General features: G+C 37.4%; 1 protein-coding gene across 1 annotated transcript in view; it reads right to left on the reverse strand.

Moving 5' to 3' along the window:
• Window positions 1-1,875: 1,875 nt before the first annotated feature.
• IRS2 (insulin receptor substrate 2) overlaps window positions 1,876-24,103 on the reverse strand; it is a gene marked incomplete at its 5' end in the record, with an annotated part of 28,228 nt that continues 6,000 nt past the window's right edge. The window contains one exon of the mRNA XM_014527879.2: window positions 1,876-4,202. Coding sequence (XP_014383365.1) covers window positions 4,198-4,202 — 5 coding nt within the window. The remainder of the gene's footprint in view (window positions 4,203-24,103) is intronic.

Below are 24,103 nucleotides of genomic sequence, written 5' to 3' on the forward strand. Positions count from 1 at the left end.
CCTAGCCTCAAGGGTCCTTCGCCACCAAGGCTTTCCTGCGACTTGCAGGGTGTTACGTGATTCTCTTCCCCTTTGGCACCTATGCAGGCATAATGCAATCTATTGAGCATGCTCAGAAGGGAAATACAGGGCTTGCACCACTAAGTGGAATCCAAAACTTGTGTAACTAACTGCCAAAACCTGCAATTACTCAGCTGTGTAATTACTACTTGGGCCAGTAAAAGTGAAATATGATTTAGCCCACGGGCTTGGGGAAATCAAGGGTTTCTAGGAATTGATGTTGAGAAAAGTTTTGTTTTCCTGGGTAAAAGCTAGAGTGCTCTTTTCTTTTAAAGCAGATAGCTTGATTTATTATTTTTATAGTCTAGTCAAAGGCTCTCAGAAATTGGTGCTTATATGGCTGGGAGTTTTGGGACCCCGTCCATCTCACAGTAGATATTTGCAGAGCATCTCACAAATTAAGGCCCTGATCTTGGTTGGTGCTCTGTTATATACAAGATAACTGAGAACACCTTACCACAAATCCTTTGTTGTTTATGGGTCAGACAGCATCTTGTACAGGTTCAAGTCTTCCTGAACACTTACATACTCATAAAAAGTCCCATTTGCTGTTTCACTTCTTGTCCTAGGACAAAGCAGGGACACCACTCCATTCTGATCAGCCTGCATAGCATAAAAGGAATTAAACTCCCTTAAAATTTGCCCACATATCTCTGGAAAAGACAATGGAAGGTGAGCCAGCACTAACTGGAGTGCTCGGGAGTCATTTCTGTACTTCCAAGCCACTGAACACATGCCAGAAAATACAGACCAGCTATGGATGTTTTACAGGCAATCTGGGTGGCTGTAGATCAGGGGTTGGCAACTTTTACCACTGGGTACTGCTGGTTGTCACCCAGCTTCCATTGTCGGCAGCAATCCTGTATCCCCTAGCAATCAACAGATGCCGTGAAGGGAATCGATTGAAAACAATCCTAGGGGTGCCTCCTTTGCTGCAGCAGAGAGAAAACACTGAACATGGAAGGCATAGAGGAAATTTGATACTGTACGCTGATTTCCCGAGCTGCTTCAGACTGGATCAAGCCTCTTCACGGGCCATTTCCGGCTCACGGCCCGCAAGTTATTGACCCCTGCTGTAGATGACTACAAAAATGTAAAGTAGGTGATGCCAGGCCCTACATCTGTTCTTAAAAAGAAAGATGTTCAGGAGCTCACGTGCTCTACCACCTCCCAGGTGGCTCAGGCTCTTTGAGTATACATAGACTGTCAGACACTCTAAAGTTAAAGGCCAAGGTCCAAATTATGCCTCGTACACCCCTGCTATAGGCCAAAGATGCCCCACTGAAGTATTACAAAGTTGAAATAAACTTGTATAATACAAAAAGTTGTGCTGAAGGTTAGTTACTAGAGATTTCGTTATCATTGGGTGCATCTACATGTCACCATACGGCGACATTGATATGGTGCCGTGCTTAAGTATTTCCTTTTAGAAGTACTAAAGCTTGACTCAGTAATTGCCCATACTGCACCGTGCACGTGGCGTATGGTTAGATTATGCTGCTACATCACTGTAGTGATGTGCGCTAAAATGGGGGTGTATGCCACTGCGGTGATGTAGCTGCCAATCATGTGTAGACCCACATGCTCACTACCTTACTGTAGCAGGCCATATGGCCATGTAGCATAACATGTAGACGTGCCTATTATTAGGGCATTAATGCACAGGAAGGGAATGAGTGCAGAAAAAGATTAATTCATAGAAACTATGTTTCATGTTAAAGAAGCAAAAATAAAAGCAAGTTCATTTCACCAACGAACCAACCTTCCCTCCCTCCCCTAAAAAAACCCTACAGAAAGCAGGCCTTTAAGACTTTATTCCTTTCATAAATAATGTATTTTATTGCATATGGCTATTAAGGAGAGCATCCATGATCAATACAGACTAAATACAATACACTACTCTAGTTCCATTTATTCTTGTCTCCAGCAGCATCACATTTATCCTTATATACAGCGTGTACATTGGAAGACACAGCAAGATAAGTTAAGTCTCTTGTCATATCACAATAGCAGGAAATATATTTAACATCTTGATATCCAGAAACAATACGTACCCAAAAAGAAAACACTGCTTAATAACTGTTAAGATTATATAGCAAAAAATATTTTAAATTTAAGGTAAGTCAGGCAAAATGTACAAAGACCCAATATACATTGTGAAGTTTTAGCAAACATAACATTTATACATTTTGGTTCCATTCTGTAAACTAAATTAAGAATGTAAATATTGCATATGCCTTTTGTGAAATATACAGGATAGATGAAAATTGAGTATATTATCAAGTTTCTTTGCTTTGAAGTTGCTATGTGACTACAAACCATTTTTATAGTGGCATGATTTACACTTGGTAGAGAGAGGGCTACTTCAAAATAGAAGTTAAAATATTGTATTCAGCAGGTACCATGTTCAGTGCTATAGTTAGGTGTGGGGTTCAGACAGGAAATGTCAACAACCATTTTGTTTTAGTACCAATATCGAAAAAGTATCTTAGAACATTTTACAGCTTGGGATTATTTTAAGATGAGAAGTTAGACATTTAAAATTGATGTTATAAACTGCACAATATTTAGTCTATACTGCTGTGTTGCGAGACCCAAGAAAATTATACAGAAAGGAAATGTTACAGGGTGTGGAAGGAATTTGTTTACATTCATCTTTGTCTTGTAATACAATCCTCTGTTTTAAAAGTTCAGCATGTAAGCAGGAAGACTTTGCATTGCCATTAGTTATAGTTGTAAGACATTGATTCTAGTCTTCCTCAAAAATATGTATAATGCATTGGGTTTATAGTGATGTATAGATTCTCCATCTCTCACAAAGAATTTTCAAAAAATCTCACACAACTCAAATAACTTAGTGTAATACTTACATGACTATCAGAGCAGGCACTGGGGAGGTACCTTTAAAATGTTATATAGTATTCAATAAACTCAAAGGAGCAACAAGGTGACATAACATTCTGCTAGTCTGGTGCAACAGTTGTATGTGATAGCTGTGACACTGTCACAACATCACTGGTATTTTCAGAATACTGAAAATGTAAAAACGGGTACTCTTGTAAAGAACTCTGGATAAATTACTAAAACTCTTATTTTTCCCTTTAATGATGCCTTCAGTTGCAATGCCGCTTTTCAAGTCAAATATTAGGACTTCCCAACGGCATGATAATATGTTTTTTAAAATTAACATTTCAATCTGCCCAATACCCATTATCATCCTTGCATTCCTAGCATGCCTATGTCAATTTTTGGTTATGAGAAATGCAGCTAAGAACAGGGTTAGCTGACAAACATGAGCTTATAAATAGGAGAAAAGGCTTTTGCAATTCAAAGTACCTACATAAACACCTACATAGAGAGGATTAAACAAGTGTGTTAAAGATAAAGAGAGATACCCCCAATACAGTTTGATGATTTTAACTTATGTTGCTTCAGTTACACATTTTATAACTATTCTGAATCCTTCAAAGTCCAATCCACAAAGTTATCTCATTTTAGACTTTTCAGAGCCCACATAGAGCTTTGTCTGATAAGTAAACACTGCAGCTAGTGATGAGAACCAACCAGCAGCTGTATACTTTAAAAGTTCAATAAGGCTGATGACTGTTCTTGAGAGATACTCAGCATAGAGATAAAGGAGGTCCTGTTGTACACCAACTATACAAATCCGGCTTTACTTTGAACTGAGGTAGTACTGCGGTAGGCTTGAAATTATGCCAGTAAATACCAGATTTTACTGTTTTAGCAGGTGTTACAGAATCCCCTAGCATGCTGAAGAATAAATACAGTTCGTCTTTGCAGAAAAAGGAAATGAAGGCATTGGCCGTAAGTTAAACAGGCCGGCAGAAAAGTTCCAAATTTTAAAGAACATCTTCAATGTCTGTCAAAACAGCAGCACAATGTAGATGCCAACGACAAGAAATGTGAGGCAGGGTGCTTTCCCTTCCTTGCAGATTTGTTGTCCAGTATAGTCCATAGCAGTTTGAAAGTTAAGTAACTGTCCAGACCAACAAAAAAACAAAACAAAACAAAAAAGTAAACCGTAAGCAGCTTCAGATTTTAGAAAACATAGGCCGAGCAGCTTCTTTGAATGTTGTATTCTGATTTTTTTTTTTTGAGGTGATAAAAGTAACTCCTTCACTCTGAAAAGAAAAAAATGAAATAAAGTCAATGAATATGGCCACCAAAAATCAAATTGCTGTTCTTAATAAAGAGATTAATTTTGCCTTCAGATCAAGCTTTAATGAAAACAAAGTATAATTATTTTTATAGATAATTATGTTAACGACAATCACACATTATTACATAAAGAAAGAGAAAACAAAAGGAGCATTTTCCAACCAAATACTATATTAATTTTCATGCAGTTGTCCAACTACAGGTATTTAAACCGTTAAGCAGGTTAATTAGAGCTGGTCAGAAAATGGGGAAAGAAACAATGAAAATGCCTCCTAAACTTTTCTGACAAAAATATTTAAGTTTTCTGATCCTCATCAGTTTGCACTATTAGCAAAGTGTTAGTCCTTGAATGAAGAAATACAGACAACAGCTTCCAACTAAACTGAAGATATCCAAATGCAAGCTATTTCCAGCTATTACAAAGCTAGAATTTCTAGTGACTATCTTGTACAAAGGATAAGTCTCAAAAGAAACAAATGCATAATGGATAACTAGCTGACTTGTTTCAGTAGTTAAGAAGTCTACCATTCCAAAGGCATAAAATTCTAGAGAGAAAGATGGCAAAAAAATACCATAGTCCTTCCTTTCTCTTATGCAGAATGAATGCCTGTTTGAGGCAAGAGCTGCCCAAAAAGACTAAGCCAATGTCTACCTTAAAATATAGGATTTTAGTATGAAGTGAGTCATCTTAAAGAACCCAGCTGACCTATCTGATGTTTTTTTCTCTATAAAGAATTAATGGCAGTTGTGTACCACTGACATAAAAGGACACAGTCATATTTATTAACTCACAACTTTGAGATGGTTTGTTATTGTGGTCATTAAAAAACCACATTTCTTTGGCATGTTGCTTTTTATACAGATATTTTTCAGCTTTCAATAAATTAGTTATATAGTGCTATAGTATACACAATAATAATCAGAAATCTGAGACCTTTTAAGTTCTACTTTTCAAAAAAACAAACAAGGTACATATGGGAAAAAAGGTAGAACGAGCGTAAAACTGTGGTCAAGTACCCCTATGCTACCTATTTAGTTTTTGGTTTTCTTTTAATTCATATTTGCAGCAACAATGTCTTTTAAAAACTCATAGGAATCTGATGTTTAAAATGAGCGGTTTGTTTGTTTTTTTTAAAGGAAAAATAAAGTTTCTTGTTACATTCCAGAAGAAACAAAGGATAAAGGACACGGACAACAGCATACTTTTTTTTACATTTTGCTTACAGTTGGGATGTAACATGAATTTAAAATCTACCTAGAAAGAAGATAACTAACAAGTTATAAATCCTGCATAACAAAAGTGTGATCATGGCATTAATATAATTGATTTTCAGTTAGTTATATAGATGCATAACTATCCAAACACAATGATTTTTTCCCTCAGAACTCTACAAAATAAATTGAAGGTGGACCTGTTTGCCTCTGTGTTATCAAATTCCTCTGAAAACATATCACTATTAACATTTATCCAAGGAAAGTCTAAGCCAATGGGAGTTGCAAGGTGCCCTGGTACTTTTGAAAGTCAGGCTACTTATTTAGGTGCATAAATAAGGACTTAGAGCTAGATCCAATCAAGGACTTAAGGTATGGGCACGTGAGCAAGTTACCATGAGGTAAGCTAGGGAGGGACCTTACAGTGTATCAGCTACTCTGTGGTAAGTGCCCAAAAGCACAATCTTTCCTCATGGTAAAAACAAGGTAGCTCACCCCACTTTCACTGCAGATTAAACTGTCACTATACCACAGGGTCACAGCATGCATACAGACAGTTACCATGAAACAGCTGATCCATTAAGTTTGTACCATACCTTACCTTATGACAGCAGGTTCATGTGCCCATACCCTTAAGCATCTAAGCCCCCAGCATGAATTCGATGGTAAGTGCATAGGGAAAAGTAAGTACAACAAAACAGTATCTAAACCAGCCAGCACACCGAGTACGAAATAGCTCAAAGTCAACGCACACAGGGTGGAAGCTATGTACCAGCTAGGCAGATACATGACTATGTACATGCATACCTGGGCATAAATGCTAAGGGGAAGCCTTACTAAAATATGGGGATGTGGAAGACCCAGAGAAGACCCTACACGTCATCTAAGTTTGGACTTGCTTCTCTCTAACTTCCTAGGACAAGGCTCTAGCCACCACGCAACATATCAGGCATTATACAGTTTCCGCTCCTGGACTATTTGTCTATAAGTGGATCAAATGAAACATCACTTTGAATTAAATCATATACCTTTACTCAGAACCACATACACATCAAAATACAATATCTGATACAGGTTTTGGTGCTTTTGTTTAAAAAGTTTACTTCAAACAGTGATATGTTGTTTACTTCAAACAGTTTACAGGATCGCCCACTGGCTGGGAGCAGGGCTCTGGGGGTCCCAGGCCATGCTGAGCCACTAGCAGAGGGGAAAAGCCAGGCAGACCCCAGCTAGGGTCCCTGCAGGCCTGGGTGGGGGTTAAACTCCTCCCTAGTCATATTCAGCCTGCTGGGGCCTGGTCAGACCACCCCTCAGTTCAGCTTCCCTCCAGCCTGAAGGGAAAGGAAGGCTCGCAGTAGCGCACCCCAGTTTCTAACCTGAGGTAGTGCAGGCATGTGCCTGCATTTCCAGAATCAAAAGTGAATGTCTATTCACTTACAAATCAATTCAATCTATGCAGGTTAGACTAAACTACAAAGTTTGAATCAATTCAGCCTCCGGATTTTTGAATGTCTCTCCCTAGCCAGGGTGACTGTAGGCCAGTCACACAAATCACTGTATATATCCTTGTCCCTATATTTCACCTCCCTTCCTTTGTCTGCCTTATTGAGTTAGGTCCTGATCCTGAAAATTAAGTTTTCCACCCCAAGCAATCCTGCTGACTTTCCTACCACAAATATTTAAATATGTACACGCTATGAATTCACTTAAGTTAGATGTGTCTGTGACTCAGTGCTTAGAACAAGAGGGCGCTGATCTGAACTGCAGCCTGTAATAATAATTTTAGACATATTTTATATCATCATGACATCCTGTTAAAGGAAGGGAAGAGCAAAAATGAAAACATGTATGGTTAAATTCTCTAATTAGCATTTGTCCCTTTCCACAAGAATATTAATTCCCAAAAAAGCCTTCCTCTGATCAAATCCAAAACCTTATTTCTTACCTTTTTTCAGTAACTTAGTTTAGAGTACATTTAATTTAAGCACATGGGTAGCTGCAGTGAAGTCCAAAAGACTACTCATGGGCTTAACTAGGGGTCTCTGTGAGTAATTTTACTGAACTCAGTGGAGCTATTCATGTAAGAATAGTAAGATTTGGTCTCAATTACAAAAATAATGTTTTTAAACCAGAGCTTAATATGTTAAGTATTACCCTGCCCTGCCTTCTGCCTAATTTCACACTAACATGGCCAACTACCTCTTTCTTCTTGGGTTGTTATTCTGTCAAGAACAGTAAAATGTTATTTAAAACGTAACATGCTTTTAGCTTAAGACGTAAGCACTTAGCAAGTATAGACTTCTCTACAATCACTAACAAAAACATGGGAGTTCCTTTAAAGAGGGAGAGCAGGGTTTAGCTAGGTAAGGATTTCCGTAACAGAAGTTATGATACAAAATGATATGTGTGCAAAGGTATTTTTAATGATTGGGCTGAATAATCAAAACAAAAACCCTTACATTTAATTATTGCAAGCAAAGAGACAGATATTATCTTTTTAAGTAAAAACATGCTTCCACACAACCTGAAAAGGCTGCTGTATGCAAGCACTTCAAGTGATCTAGGGTTTCCTTCTAAAGATTTGTTAAAGGCTAAGTTGCGTACTGGTGCACTTTCAAAGCAAAATCACCACAATGCATGATTAGAGCCAAATTCTTCCTACAGATTCTGGAATAGATGGGAGTTGCAGCTAATGAAATAAATAAAATGATTAACATTTTAATTCTGCTATAAAAACCCACATGCCATGCATTCATCTAATTTATGGTGCCATAAAATGGCAAACTAGCCACAAAGATGTCTAATATAGAAGATCTTTTGTTGGGCTTGTATGGTTCCTTAAACTGAATGTGTGGCATGTGTCCCACACTGCCCAGTCCTGATTCCACCAATCAGCTAATTGTTGGCACTAGCTGGGGACAGCCCTGGGGCTGCCCCATCCCAGTGCCAACCATCAGCTGACTGGATCTTGAACACAGACTGGAACTGCTCAATTTTCAGCATCGGGACCAGGCAGCTCCAAGTCCTTTGGGCAGGGGGCTGGACTCGATGATCTTCCGAGGTCCCTTCCAGCCCTAACGTCTATGAAATCTATGAAGTCTCAAACTGGGTCTGGAGGTGCCCCAATCCCAATGCTGGCAATCAACTGGAACATGGATTAGCAGGGGGTCTCAAGCTGGCCTAGCACACTTGCAGCTTTGACTTCAAACCAAATGCAAGGTGTAGGGCAGAGCATTTGAAAGTGCTGTGACATAGGGAGCAAGGAGCCCACAGACTGGCCCTGTATCCAGCATATTTGCAGCTTTGCCTTGGTCAAGGCTATAAGCATGCCAGGCATGAGAGGAGCCCTGACCCCCAGCTGTTGGGCAGCCTGCGACCTGAGGCTGTCACATGCCCAATGCCAACATAGGACTGGGCAAAGGGTAGCTCCAGGTCTCAACAAGGCATAAACAGCACAGCTGGACAGCACATATAGTGTTTATAAGCCCAGTGCAGGGTAATTGGAGATCAAGGAGAGCCGCTCCCCAATCTCAGGTTCCCAACACGCTTGGACTCTTGAAAACTATTCATTCAACCCAGCTTGACTGCACTTGTGGTGGCTAAACGCCCGGGATGCACTTTTATAACGTGACAGGCTCTGTGGATAGAGAGAGAACAGTGGCTATGATATACCTTGACTTCAGCAAGGTTTTGACAGGCTCTCACAACATACTCATTAACAAGCTAAAGATAGACCAATCAGATAACAGTACTATAAAATGGATACCAAAAAACCCCCAAAAACTGATGGTGCTCAGCAAATGGTCATCAATGGCTCAATGACAAGCTGTGAGGAGGTTATCAAATGGGGCTCCCCAGGCTCTGTCCTGGATCCAGTATTATTTAACATCTTCATCAGTAGTGACTGAGTAGGGATTGAGTGTATGCTCAACAAATTTGCAAATGACACAAAAGTGGGTGGAGTTACTGGCACTTGGGAGGGTAGGGCTAGGATTCACAAGGATCTGAACAGACTGTACAGAAATGGCCCAGAATGAATCAGATGAGATTCAACAAGGACCAGTACAAGGTCCTGCACCTGAAACAGAATAACTTCATGTACAAATGCAGACTGGGGAATGACCAGCTAGGCTGCAATACTACAGAGAAGAACCTGGGGGTTACGGTGGACCATAGGCCAACTATGAGCCAACAGTGCATTCTTGCTGGAAAAAAAATACCAACAGCATACTGGATTGTATTAACAGACGCATCACTTGAAAATCAAATACCGAAAAGGCAATTATAAGGAAGATGGAAGTAGCCTTTTCTTTGTGACTGTGAAAAATACTACTAGGAGCAATGACTTCAAACTGCAGACAGGGAAATTTAGGTTGCAGATTAGGAGGACCTTTCTGACTATGATGGTGATCAAGCATTGCAACAGGTTACCTAGAGAAGTTGTAGAATCTCCATCTCTGGAAAATATTTAAGTGTAAGTTAGACTGACATTGAGCTAGGATGGTGTAGTCAGACATGATCTTGCCTTGAGCAGAGGGCTAGACAAAATTACCTCATGAGGTCCTTTCCAGCTCTCTTTTCCTATGATCCCATCTCAGTCTTCCTGGAACCCCAGGGTTTTAAAAACCGCACACACAGCCAAGCAGAGATGCATGCACAGCTTTTAGACCCCTTCCCAAGCCCCATGTCAGGATATCACATGCATACATGTATTATATATATATATATATATATATACATACACACACACACACACACACACACGTATGTATACTATAATACATACATATTACAAATACAACGTATTACAACACGTATGTAGTTCTATCTTTGGCATTAAAACTAATGAGCAATAAACTAGTCACAATTCAAGGTGTTCAGAAAAGATAAAAGTAACCATCTCCAAAACTCTCTTTCCTGCCATCAAAGAAACAAATCCTGGCCTCAGTTGCCTCTGTAGTGCCATGACTTTCTACTTTAACAGGACTGCATGCTTCTAACTTAGAGCAGAACTTTGCTCAGTGATTACTAAGCTAATGCCAATCACTTTTCAACAATATTTTAGGTCTCTGAACATGGCTGAAAAGATCTGCCTGCACCTGCCCTCCAACAAAATCTCCCAAACAGGCTATTTCTCTCTGTACCTAGGTAAATAAAACCAGTCATATCCTAAACATTTAGCACCTCTTAAATATGAACAGAACAATAGCGCATCTAGAAACATATATTTTTGTTTCTAATTTACAATCTAGATTTCTTTATTCTTTACCACTGCTTCAACTACTATAAAAACCTTTATTTAACAAAAACAACGCTACAAAAATTGGTCGGATGTTAAAACAGGACATTTTTAAACGCATCTTATTTTCATGATTCTCTATAATAGAGAAAATACTGGTTTAATGTAAATTTGAGGTTCACGTGCGACTGTTAAAGGGAAAGGAGTTGAAGCATCTTTGTTATATTAACAACATAAATATCCATCTGCATGTTATACCTGAAGACTAATTGATATTCAATTTGAAAACAGAGGCAACAAGCTGGTGAGTAGTTTAGAAATGCAATATCAATCTTTAAAATCTCCTTCTCTATGAACAGTTTGTAGAATTGGTGTTCGAATATCATTTTTAATCCAAAAAGTACTTGCAATAAATAGACCTGTTTGTCACTTTCACATTTCACTTTCTTTCTCAGGCAAAGAACATAAGTTGTACTGAATGAATCAAGATTGTTCCAGCTCCGCTGCATGCATCTTGAATCCTCTTATCAAATAGCTTCCTGGAGAGGCAAGGTGAAACAGCCTACTATATTCATTAGCTCTGCTAGATTACATAGATGCTAAACTTTCACAAAGGTAGTTAAGGAAGGCAAATATAAACTGCCAAGCTACATACCTTAAGGAGCAATGAGTATGCCCAAGTCAACTGATGAATCGGTTTAGACCAGGGTGTTCAATCCCTGGCCTACAGAGCCATATAATCCAGCGTATGGGCCTTCCCCTGGTTCTGGAAATTTGGCAGTGGATGAGTGGTGGCTATTAACATTGCAGCACTACCCCGCTGCCAAATTTCTGAGCCCCACATGGCTGGATCAGTCCCACGCAAAAGGTCTGTGCCCCGCAGAAACAGCCCAGCCGCGCCACAGACCAGATCTGACCTGTGGATGGACCAAGCACCTCTCATCTGATCCTGAAAAGTTTGGTCACCAATGGTTTAGACAACAGCTCATTATCTACGCTAGTTTTCAGCTGTGAGATGTACAGGTTAAAACCAGTGAAGTGCCTTGGAAGGAAAAAAATAAAAACATGTTTAAATATTATGTTACTGTGTTCAAGGCACAGTATACTCTCGAAGTGACTCTCACAAACCTTCAAAGTGATTTAAAGAAAGGTGAAATTTATTTTACAAACTACAGAACCTAGTATTAATGTTCCACAATGAAAATCCCACAGCATCGTGCACTTTTTAAATTATGGGATTGTCATTAAGTGCTTATCTAAAGAATAACAAGGGATCTATTCAAATTGCAATTTCACAATTTTTGCAGAAACCGCAAAAAACAGCAGTTTCCGTGAATTTGGGCAGAACCACTGAAAGAAGAAAAACCAAACTTAAGAAAAATAAAATGCTGGCTCCCCAGTGAGAGCCAGCAAATGTCACAGTCCAGCCTTATAGCCCGCCGGTATACAGGAGAGCAGCCAAGATGGTGGCCACTCCCTCTGCTGCCAATTGGCTGAGTGCTGCTTTTCATGCAGCCCTGCCCCTCTCTGCCAATCAGCCATGAGGGGCAGGGCTGCACAAAGGGTAGCCCAACCAGCAGTGAGGGGCGGGGCCACCAGAGCCCATAAGCCAATCATCAGCAGGGGAAGTCAGCTCTGAAAAGACCATAAAAATGGTGGCCAGCATCATGATCAGTCCATGAAATCACCTATCTGCTGCCTCAATTTGGGTAGGTCCCCAAGAATAACCACACATAGTATTGATGGGTCATGTACTGAACTCTCTCAGCAGTTCCTCTTTATAGCTAAGGGTTTTCTAGTGTTCCCTTCCCCTTGTTCTTGCACAAAAATCTAGCTACTGTGATTTGCGGATGAGTGAAGTATATTCAGAAGATAGCAAGGTTCAGCTGCTTTTAAAAGATGCACTGAAGTCTGACCCTACATGTTGACAAAATGCTCTATTTAACAAGTTTGCCTATAAGGTTACATAACTAGGACTTTTTTCCTCCAATATTATTTTGTTACTGGGAGAGTATCCATGAATGGATAAACAAAAAGAATCTTTCTGGTTTAAGGCTTAGTCTCCAACCCCACAAGTGCTCAGCACACACCTAAATACTTAAAACTTCAGCATGAAATGAAGTATTGAGCGCTTACAAGCATGCAACCATTTTCTCCTGCTCATGACATCCCACCCAGTCAGAGCTTTTGGGTGATCACATTGTTCCTGGGATATCAAAACCAAGGAGTACAATAAATACTAAAGTAATAGGCAGCAGATACAGTTTTATAAAAAGACAAGATACTGTTTAGTAAACCATCTTAGCAATAGTGTTAAACCACAAAAAAGGAGAATAAAAACCACAAAAATATATATGAGGTGCAAAATACAAGTGTTTCTCAGAGGTACCCCTCTACCCTGCCAGGTGTCACAAGGCCCTTTCCAAGTTCTAAGAGCATGTCATCCTTGCATGCTTCATGTACTGTGACTGACCAGAAAAGATATTGAAAAAGGTGCAGTCAACAGTGCAGATAGCTGCACAGCCAAAAAATACACAAATCCATTTTAATTTCACATTTGCTGAACAAGTACAATACCACATAAACTAACCAGGGGAAGTACAGTCCAGGATAGGCAGAAGTACTTTGTTATCTTCAGCTGATGCAAATATGCAGCAAACAGCAAACCCATTTCAAGTCCTTTAGCTTAAAACAGGCACAGTATCAGCAACTAATCTTTATTATAAATGGTGTAACTGAGCAAAATACAGCATATTTACACTTAAACTGACTGTTTCCCCAAAACCAAACCCATATGTATACATATTATTGGGAATATATTGGGTAAGGTGAACTAATGGATAGTAGTCACTTTTGCTGTGAATTCACAAATCAGGACTTAACTAATGCTGAAAGAATTAATTGGCTTCATTCAATTTGGAAATACACAACTGTTTCCCTGGAAGAAAGTCTATATTAGGCTTCCCTATGGTTTTAATGTTACAGTACTTGGTTATACAGAAATCTAGATCAGAAGGAAATTTGTGTCCATCAGCCACAAATATGTGCACAACATTAGGAAAAAATATGGCTAACTATCATACTGGTGATGGTCTCACCTTGTTTGTGAGTAATCCTACCCTTCCTCTTACTGCTTTTCATGACACTGAAATCTCAGCAGCCCATTCAACCCCTTAAGATGCCCATTCACAAAAAGAGGAACAAAATGCAACAGAGGGTGGTACAAAAATTCTCAGTTCACCACTGAATGTCTCTACTTAACCAAACAAGTCAGCCATAAAAAAAACCCAAAGCAAGACATCAGTTTAAACTGTTGGCAACAGACCACAGAAATACCTTCCAACATTAACCGATATAAACTTGAATGAATTCTCAAGCATGAAAAGCTTCTCCCTCCAGTTAATATGCAACATAACACACATAAATAGGCTGAAAAAACAGGCGTTTCCTGTATCAAAATTCTGCCCATAGACCACTGGGAACATACTAAAAGCTGGTTGGTCACTCATATATTATAAGATCTCCTTATTTTCAGTTAATAAATGTAATTAAAGCACTTAGAAACAGTGTCAGGAAAGTAAGTGATTGCCAGACATCCTGGTTTTCGCCAATTCAAAAATTGGAGATTTTTTTTTTTTTTATTAGAAAAGTAACCCCAAATCCACATTCTTCTGTGATTAAAATGAAACATCACTATATATTGGGATTTTAACATTCTATATATAAAAATGAGAGAGAATTTTTGGGTTATTTTTGGATTTAAAAAAAGTTGGTTTGGTTTTGTTTTTTTGCCAGAGAAAACCAGGATCCTTGGTGATCACTTTAGTTCCACAGGGATGTTATATGGTTACAAATAGGACATGAAGTGGCCTTAATCTTCGTGCATGCAAGGAGAAATGGCCCAGATTCTATTAATATATGGTCCATACTATGAAAAAAATTGAAAACCCTACCAGACCTTGATTAAAAGTATTTAAAATTAAAGGATAAGCAATGTAAGTATGGTAAGAAAGGCCTCACAGTCAATATAGGGAACTTTCTTCCAATATTACAGAAGAAAGGCTCTGTTGGCTGCTGTCTCCATTGTACCTGACCTAAGGAAGAAGCAGAACTCCAGGAGTATAAACCAGAAGACTGAAGAGCAAAGCCCTGTTATACTAAATTCTAACCTAATTTACATGCCACAATTACCAAATTCTATGGATTAAATAAGGAAAAAATTGATGAAATATTTTGTTTTATTGAATTACCTGATCATTATTTAGCATAATTCAATACGGCCATTTTCTTCTTAACAAAAACAAAAGAACTGTACTTTATTTCGCGTTTCCAAATCAGAGTTAATTTTGCTTGCACAACGTGGATTCCTGTTCATTTTATTTTCTGAAACTACTATATGTTTTAAATTAAAGCAGCAAAAAACCACAAAAAATAATCTAACAGATCAACCTAAGAATGAGAATAACTTGGGAAAAGTTATTAATAAAATAATTGGGGGGAGGCTGTTTTTGTTTGGTTTTTTTACTACTTCTCTATTGCAATTGATCTTATAATGGCAGAGATTGATGACTATCAGTACCGTCATTCCCTAACTCCCCCTTCCCTTTAAATTCCTAAAAATACTAAACAGTCCTCCCCCTCATGGCAATAATTCTCATCACACTTTTTTCCAAGGTAGACAAGGCTTACCTTATGGGATACACAAACAATAATGGACAAAATAATTGTTATTTTTAGAGATAATTTTAAAAACTAGACCTAGCATATGTTATATACGAGTATGATAAATCTATTCCTGTATTGAAGGAATTCATTTGTTTTACATGTTAGGAACAGAGAAACCAAGGAGATTATATCTTCTTCTTCTACACCTGATTAAGACAAACAGTAACTTACAACATTAACTACATGAACTTTTTATAGAAAAGTCATGTACAGTAAGTAAAATGCAAACCTGAGTCCAGAAGAACAAAGACATTTGTGAGTAATTTTAACAGGTTTTTAAAAGAGTATGGGTGAAATCTTCATCTCTGCGATGAAAAAGGACAAACAGCCTGTGAATAAGAGGTGTCTAAGGAAGGCTGGAATCATTTTTCCATCTCAACCTAGGGCTGGAGTACTATCATTGCCACTCCTGAAGCCTGCAGTAGTATTCTTGATGCTCTATGCCAGGACTATCCAACTTCTAGGCAGCCAGGGGCTCCATGCCACGAGGGCCACAGGACTGAAAGCCACATGGGCAAGTGGGCACCCACCTCCCCGCCCCCAACTCCCTCCACTACATGCACACTGCAGGTAGCTGGCTCCCCTCTCTCCTGTCCACTTAGTTATACTAGCAGCTCTCCTCCCCCTCCCCCGCCCCCAACCAGACAGGGAGCCTGGCTCCTACCCCAGCATGCACAGCATCATGTGCCTCCACCAGCCACATGGGCAGCCCCTCCCATTTCACCATCACCACAGCACAGACATCCCAGTTCCCCACCACTATGCATGCAGCACCTGATACAACATTATAAGTCATTACCAGGGATCCTGGTTTTCTCTGGCAAAAAAAAACAAAAAAAAGCCCCAATTTTCGGATTTAAAAAAAATAACCCCAAATCCACATTTTTCTGTGGTTAAAATGAAATGCAGCTATATATGGAGAGAGAGGTGGATATCTATCTATCTATCTATGAGAGAGAGAGAGAATCCCTGGTAATGACTTATAACATTGAATCAAAATAAAGTACAATAGGAAAGCATCCTATTTGAAAACATTGAACAACATTTAAAGCCTTCAGTGGATCCCAAAACTGTACCTCTGCCATCCTTTCATTAAAATAAATAAAAACTTTCTATTTAGAACACCACAGCTGCTCCATTAAAATAAAAAGCTACTTTCACAGGCATTTAATTTGATATTAAAACAAAACAGTGGAATAACAAGTTTTGTTGTTACAAGCAAATACAAAGGAATACCATCCTAAAGCTCATCTGTGCATCCTTGAAAGGCTATTTTAATGCTGTTTGTAAGAGTAACTACTATAATAGTGACATAGTGGATGCATCTACATGATATGTTAAATGCGCAGTAGACTAATTCTATTGTGCAGTAGGGTGTCATGGCAAAAGCTGTGCTATTACACTAATGCGCAGCAGAATTAGACTACTGCACGTTAACGTAACTAAAAAGGTGTGCGTCAGCACTACTGCACAGTAGCACCAGTTACTGTTCATTCAGTTAGTACCTATTACAGGTACTGAACTTAATGCATGGTACCTATGGCTTATGTGCCCAGTAAGTGTGCAAGTAGATCCCTAAAGACCGTATTTCCCTTGATGCAGTACATTTAATGTTCATTCCCTGTATTTTGTCATATTTCTCTAGACCATGTCACCTCATATACATACAGTCAAGCTATGTGTTTATAATACAGGACTTCTGTGACAAAACCTGAAATCAGTAATGCGACCCTCATTTTTTAAGTATCTCCTACATACCTTGCTGGAACAGACCTTTATATTTACTAGTAAAACAAAAACAAAACAAAAAAGCCACTAGCATCCAAAAACTTTAAAGCTTTTCTCTCCACTAAAAACTCATATCCTTTGTAAGTCTACCCTACTCACTGGAGACACTCCTTTCCAAATTCTAATAAGTCTGACTCAACCTTCAAACATTATATTTAAATATTAAAAACTAATAGTTTAAAAATGTTTTAAACAGCCCAAACAATTTCATAATAATTTTTTAAAAAAAATTCTCACATATAGCTTTGTCATTAAGCAGATCATGATGAATTTTCTGTCAACTCAAATGACAAAGCCATGAGCTTACTTTCTCACCCTTTCAAACAGCCATGATCATTATAGTTAATATTTAATCAGTATATCCATTATATAGCAATTTAAAATTTGATCAGAAACATTTATGCAAGACTGAAACTTGACATGCAAGGTGTGGGTCTACCTCCTTATTTTATTAAGTTGTCATTTTAAAACCTGTATATTGTAAAAAATAGATAAGACACAATACAACTACTTTTCTCAGGTATTACGATATCTGCTTGGGTTCTCTTCTATACATCCCCAGCAAGAAAGCCTCCCTCTGACATCAGAGAAAATGTTGTTTATATAAAGGAATCCAAGTTTGGATCCACAATTTACAGTAAAAAGAACAAAACCACTACTTTTCTTTCACTGATAAAATCTTGTCCAAGAACACCAACAAAAAAGCTCTCCTATCTCTTTCTTACCCAACATAAGAGGTGTTCATCCACTTCAGTTATCTACCTTGAAATGTGGGCCAGCAAAAGGTCCATCAGGCAGACAACTATTTAAATTGAGACTGAATATTGCGATCATGAGGGAAAGGGTCTCTCACTGGCAATTGTTTCGGGTTTTTTAGTTCTAAATCAGGAGATGAGAGAGGAAATGGACAGCAGTGCCCTACCTGTAAAATTACTTTTGTAAACAACACAAATCCCCATTAGTCTGAATGGTCAACATGTTGTTGAAAGTATTACATAATTATTAAGTGCAAAGAAATTATATAAAGTATCATATGCTTCCATGAGACAATTTTACCCATATTCCTTCTTGTTAAATACATATTAAAATACAAAGCTGTCAATCAACTATTTTATTAATGTTTTCAGTCTAATTGTCCAAAAAGAGTAAGTCAGATTCATTCTTTATTTCTCATTATCAAGTAAAAGCGCAATAGTTTACTCCTGTAACTGGAAGCATTATTAAGTTTCACCTTCTTCCCAAAAGTACTTTATTAGATTTTTTAAAATTAATTATCATCAGGTTATAAAAATGCCTCTTCCCAAATAAACATCCTATATTCTCACCCTACCTAGTTTGCCAATACCATTAGGTAGCATATTAATCTGGACACTCTGACTGCATTAGAGAATGTTTTTAAATAATGCACCGTGTGGAATTTTCCTGCCATTACTTAAAGGAGGAAACTTAAATTATTTAGATTTTATTCTATCCAATTAAACAATTTTCACAGACATGGTTTTGCAACCATTACCTGAAGGTCTTAATGATCTGCCTGTAGATCCACTTTAGATTGTCAGTATCTTGACACAGATTGGGAAATTAACACTGCATGAAAACAGAACATGGTAAATTTCCTATTTTGTATCACCATAGTACTTAATCAAGTAAATATTTGTATAGCACTACTTGAGGAAGTTGTTCAGAAGGGAAAGTTGGCTATTACGTACTATCGTTTCTAAAAAAAAAAACTTTTGTGGTTTCTGGTATCAGTAAATTTGCTATTCTGGCATTACACTAAAACCCCTGCGCCTCCATTTCTGACCCCTTCAAACAAAAACAAGCTGCTCAACAATGTCTAATCCATGTGTCATGTAATCCTGCTTAATACTCTCAAACTCTGGGTAATATTTGGGTAGTTTTTAAATTTAGCGAGAACATCCTGGCCTACTTCAAAATATGCCCCCTCCAGCTTTGGGAAGCTTCCCCCTAGAAATGTTTCCAACATTCAAAGACAAAACAACTCCTTCCACCCCCATCCCTACCCCCCAAAAAAAACAAAATAAAACCCAAAGCAAAGCAAAACAAACCAAAATACGCAAGAGAACGTAATAAAGGACTAATTAAAAAGCTGTCCCAAAACATGACTGCAACAGGTGAGACTGCAGCTCAAAAGACTCCGAGTTTACAGTCAGCGAATACAGCATCACTATATACACTGAATAAAAAAACATTGACTTTTAAACGCACCTTTTGGACATGTGCAACTGAGCTGTCACAGGTCATGCATAAACATCTTTGAGCTTCCTTGCCCTGACAACATCTCCAACAGCTGTTGAAGAATTCCACACAGAAAATCTCTTTCAATGGAAAAAGAAACCCACTGCAGGTAACTGAAAAAAAGACATTGCTACTGCACATTTAGGTATGTTATGTGAATATTTTAATGGCAACCATATAGCCACTTGATTCAGAGTGGTCTACCAATCTGTGGCTAAACAGAAAATCCCTTTGCCTGTGACACAGTTCACTTTCTTCAGTTATAACTTATCTTATAGCTGCTTGCTACAACATCCTCCAAACTAAGACTATATTACACTTCAAAACAATTCTTAGTCTACCATCTCAATTGTCCTTCCAGAAATCATTCAGCCCTTTGCTGAAGGACAAGTATGTTCCCTATTTTGTTTAGGCTGAGGCAGTCTCCAATCATTAGCCTATTGTCAACACTGATCCTGGGATAGATTACCAGTGTGTATTGCTTGTAATGGCAGGTGCATGGCCCTGGGGCTACCATCTGCCAGGAAGGAAGTGTTCTCCTCTAGGATTCTGAAGAGACTGAAAAACAAATGTAAACAAAATGCTGGCTCACTCCTAATGTAATAACTTGATTCCACAGATTACTATTTTGCAAAATAGATGTTTTAATAGGGCTTTTTAGTTGTTCAAACTTTCTGTGTGCTGTTCATTGAGAAAAATACACATATAAAACTATTTATACTGGAATTTAACCCAGACAAATAAGCCAAGCTTTTAAAAAAGTATCAATAGTTTTTTGAAAATTTATATCAAATATATTTATTTGCATCTGGAAAACACTCTCAGTTGAAAATGTAAGCTGCTTCCTTACAAGAATGGATGGTCTTGTTTCTTTATGCAAACACTGCATATTTTGTTCATAGTGCAGGGCTGATTCTATTGTGTTAGAAAAATTTTAAAAACTAGTTCTGGAAAAAAATATAAATATGGACTTCACACACTGATATAAGTATGGAGAAAAAACAAAAACAGGATCAGGATTAGTATTGCACCATTTACCCTTTGTTGTGTTCCTTTAAATCTAACAAACAACAGTCTGACTGGAAATGTCTTTATTTTAAACTTCAGCAGTTTTAATTTTAGTAGCAATTTTTATCTACAGTAGTAACAGAAAATACATTTGAATGTAACATAAATAAATATGTAATTTAACAAGTTAGCCTCCATATATTAAATTTGATCATAAATGTTGACTGGGAAATATCCATTAATATACTATGCATCAATACACAGTGTGTGATGTCCTGCTGTTATGTTTCAGTAAAACCTAAAATATATCATTAAAATGGATATATATCCTACAGGCTATCATCTTAGCAATCAATGAACTATATCTATATTTTTATGTAGGATCTGTCAGCAAGTGCAGGCAATTCCATGGCTTTCAAAGAAATATGAATCAGGCCCTGTAGAGCCTAATCCTGCAAGTTTTGCCTATAAAATAAATATCACTTAAATCAAGAGAAATTTTGCCTTAAGGCAAGAAATTAAGAAATTCTGCCTCAAGGGTCAAGCCATCTCTGTAAGACTTGTCATAGCAAGACTACTACACAAACAAATTTCGCTTTACATAGGTGTATTCTGCCATTATTGACTCACTCACAAACATACCACTGACAAGAAAATAGCAACAATAAATCCTATATTGAATAAGGAAGTGATCACTCAAGCTATGTGAAACTTGATAAAGGGAGAAGCAGTTTCAGAACCTCACATTTGACCAATATACAACCTAGTGAAGCTAGTAGTAGGTGGTACTGATTTCAGTAGGTATGTAATCAGATCCAGAAAGTGTTCAAGCAACTGTTGTGATAAACTGAAGAATTACAGGGAAACATCTAACCATGCATAATTAAAATCAATTTACATAGAGATCATACCAAATACACCATTCTATAGTTGTTTTAGATAGCTTATTTTGTTCACTTTATACATTTATTTATTTAGACATACACACTTCAAGACCACCGAGTTTTAAAATACACAGATTTCAAAACACAAAATAGATATTCTCAGGGACACAAATAAGGTACCTGTATGAAGGATGTGGGCATAACTATGCATTACACTACGTGAAATTAAAAAAAAAATATATATATATATATAGGAATTGTTTACCAGATGGAAACATCATTTAGAATGTTGTTACTACTTCTGAGAAGATTCAGTTTAAAACTGAAATGCCTATATTGTATATACAGTATCTTAACTGCCTAATGGGGGGAAAGATCCAGTATTTAAATTGACTACAGTATAATTTTTCTGTGCACCTATGCCACGTTTTAACCTAAACCACTTCAGCAACCTAAACCATTTCAAGGTAATTAGTGCTATTAAAAAATAATAGTAAATTGAGTCCAAAGAAACTCACGTTCTTTGCTCCTTATTAGAAAAAGCCCACAAAACATGCCCTAATGCTCTTTCTGTTCAAACATTCTTTTATGCAGTTTACTTGCAACACAAGTGAAGGTTAAGCTCAGTAGGTATCTTGAAAGAAATCAAGTAATCAGAAGCAATCATCAACATAAGAATTTCCTCTGCCTTGAGCAATGACTGTACTGGTTCACTTTAGAACAAACCAACCATTCAGCTTACTCCATAACAATTTATCTTAAATGATTCAAAGTAACCATGACAATCTTTAAATGAATACTGCAGCTAAACATATTTTAAACTGTAAAGAGAAATACAGATCCAATACATGTTACAGAGTTTGGTATTTAATCTGCTTTTAAAATTCTGACATCCATATAAGCAAAATAATTTGAGATGAAATGTTAAAAGTGGAAAAGGTTTCATTTAATGCTGCACACAGTTTTAGACTGCATTTTGGGCTTGGTAGGTTATATTGCCAGATTTCATACTCAACCATTTTGTTTTGACCTCCACCAGAATGCAGTCTAAGAGAAAAGAAGTACATTTTCATAAAGTTCCTCCGGGGCATCTGAGATTTAAGTGAAGAGATTTATTATTCTAGCCATATCAGATATAAAAGGTTAACCAGTTTTTTAGTCTATTAACTGAAGCATCCATTCTACCCCACAAAACTAGGTCAGTAAGAGGAAAATCCTACATTTAGTGCTACATTAGTATAAAAACAGGCTTTTCCCTAAGCTTTAAAGCCATACATGTTTGTGAAATTATATTAAAATATTTCAATTAAAATGCATTTTTTGAAATTCACAATTAAATAGTCCACAAGTCTGTGACCAAAACACCATGGCAATCTGTATATCAGAACCAAAAAGTGAAAGTGAACAAGGGTAGTTCATCATTCAAACTGAACAAAAGGGGCGGGGGGGAAAGACATCAGAGTTTCAGTTTTCACAATCTAAGATATGTTACAGCAGCACAGGGAATTTTTTCCCCTAAGATAAGCAGTACAAAGATCTTATGTATAATCACAAATCCTTACAAATATTATGAGCTAATCATGAAGTTTTTTTACCTACCAAAGACCACTACCTAATTGTCTTCAAAGAGGGAGACATCATCTTGGAAGACTTTTTAAAAATAAATCAAGACAAGAGGAAAGTAAGAGGGGAAAAAATAAAAACAGTTTGATGTAGCTGCTGTTTAGTTGCACATGAAAAACCGAAAAACCAAAAGATAACGAATCTAACACTAACATCCTTAATCAAGAAAAATTTCCAAGTCAAAATACAAGCAAATCTACCACTGAACTTAAAGGAAATTTGAGTAAGGAGTGAAAGATTAAAATCAAGAAGAAATTCTGATCCCACTGAAATCATTAGAGAACCAAAATTATCACCCAGAGTTGGTAGGATTCATCATTATGTCCATTACAATAAATAGCCTGCACCAAACAAGTAAATGGACTGTCTACATAGATTTGGGGGAGGGAAGGTGTTGAACTGAAGTATGTAAGAACACACACTTTACTTCATACAAAAATTAGACAACAGAGGTGCCATTTCATAGTTTGAGAACTGAACATTAACTAATTATCAGCATACAACAAAAGAAATTCCAACTGGCTAATAAAGGCATTACTTTATTTACATTTCAGAATGCAGCAACTACTTAGATTTTCAAAGGCTCACACATTTCCGGAGCATAGACCTAAACAAAGTGATAGATTTTGAATGGCCTTATTTTTCTGTTTTGACAGCTCTTTTGGTTCTGCTAACTTGCTCCTGTCATAACAGGATTTATGGGGACAGAGAATTCCAAAAGTACCCAGTTCCCCAAAACTAAAAAATACTGATGAAAGCCAATGCACCTTAAAACAAAGTCAGATGATTATTTCCCTTTGTTAAAACAAAAGCACTTGGACAATAGTTACCTGCATGATGGCATTTATACCTAAAGATAGAAATGTGGGAAGTATTTGAATTAATTCTGGTTTACATTCATTTTACAACTAAAACATGAGTTACCTGATAAATCAAGTAGAATCAACTTACTTCTCTACAACATATCTATTAGAGATCTTTACATCACTTCTTAATAAAAAATGTATACATTCCACTATTTTAAAATAGCTACAAGCTTCTCCTTGGCTTTGAAAAAGACAAGGCTAGTTTCCCTCATAATGGCTTTAGTAATCCAATAGTACAAAAGCAAAGTAAACAGTGCTGA

This window comes from Alligator sinensis, unplaced genomic scaffold, assembly GCF_000455745.1.
Source record: "Alligator sinensis unplaced genomic scaffold, ASM45574v1 scaffold288_1, whole genome shotgun sequence".
Taxonomy (NCBI): domain Eukaryota; kingdom Metazoa; phylum Chordata; order Crocodylia; family Alligatoridae; genus Alligator; species Alligator sinensis.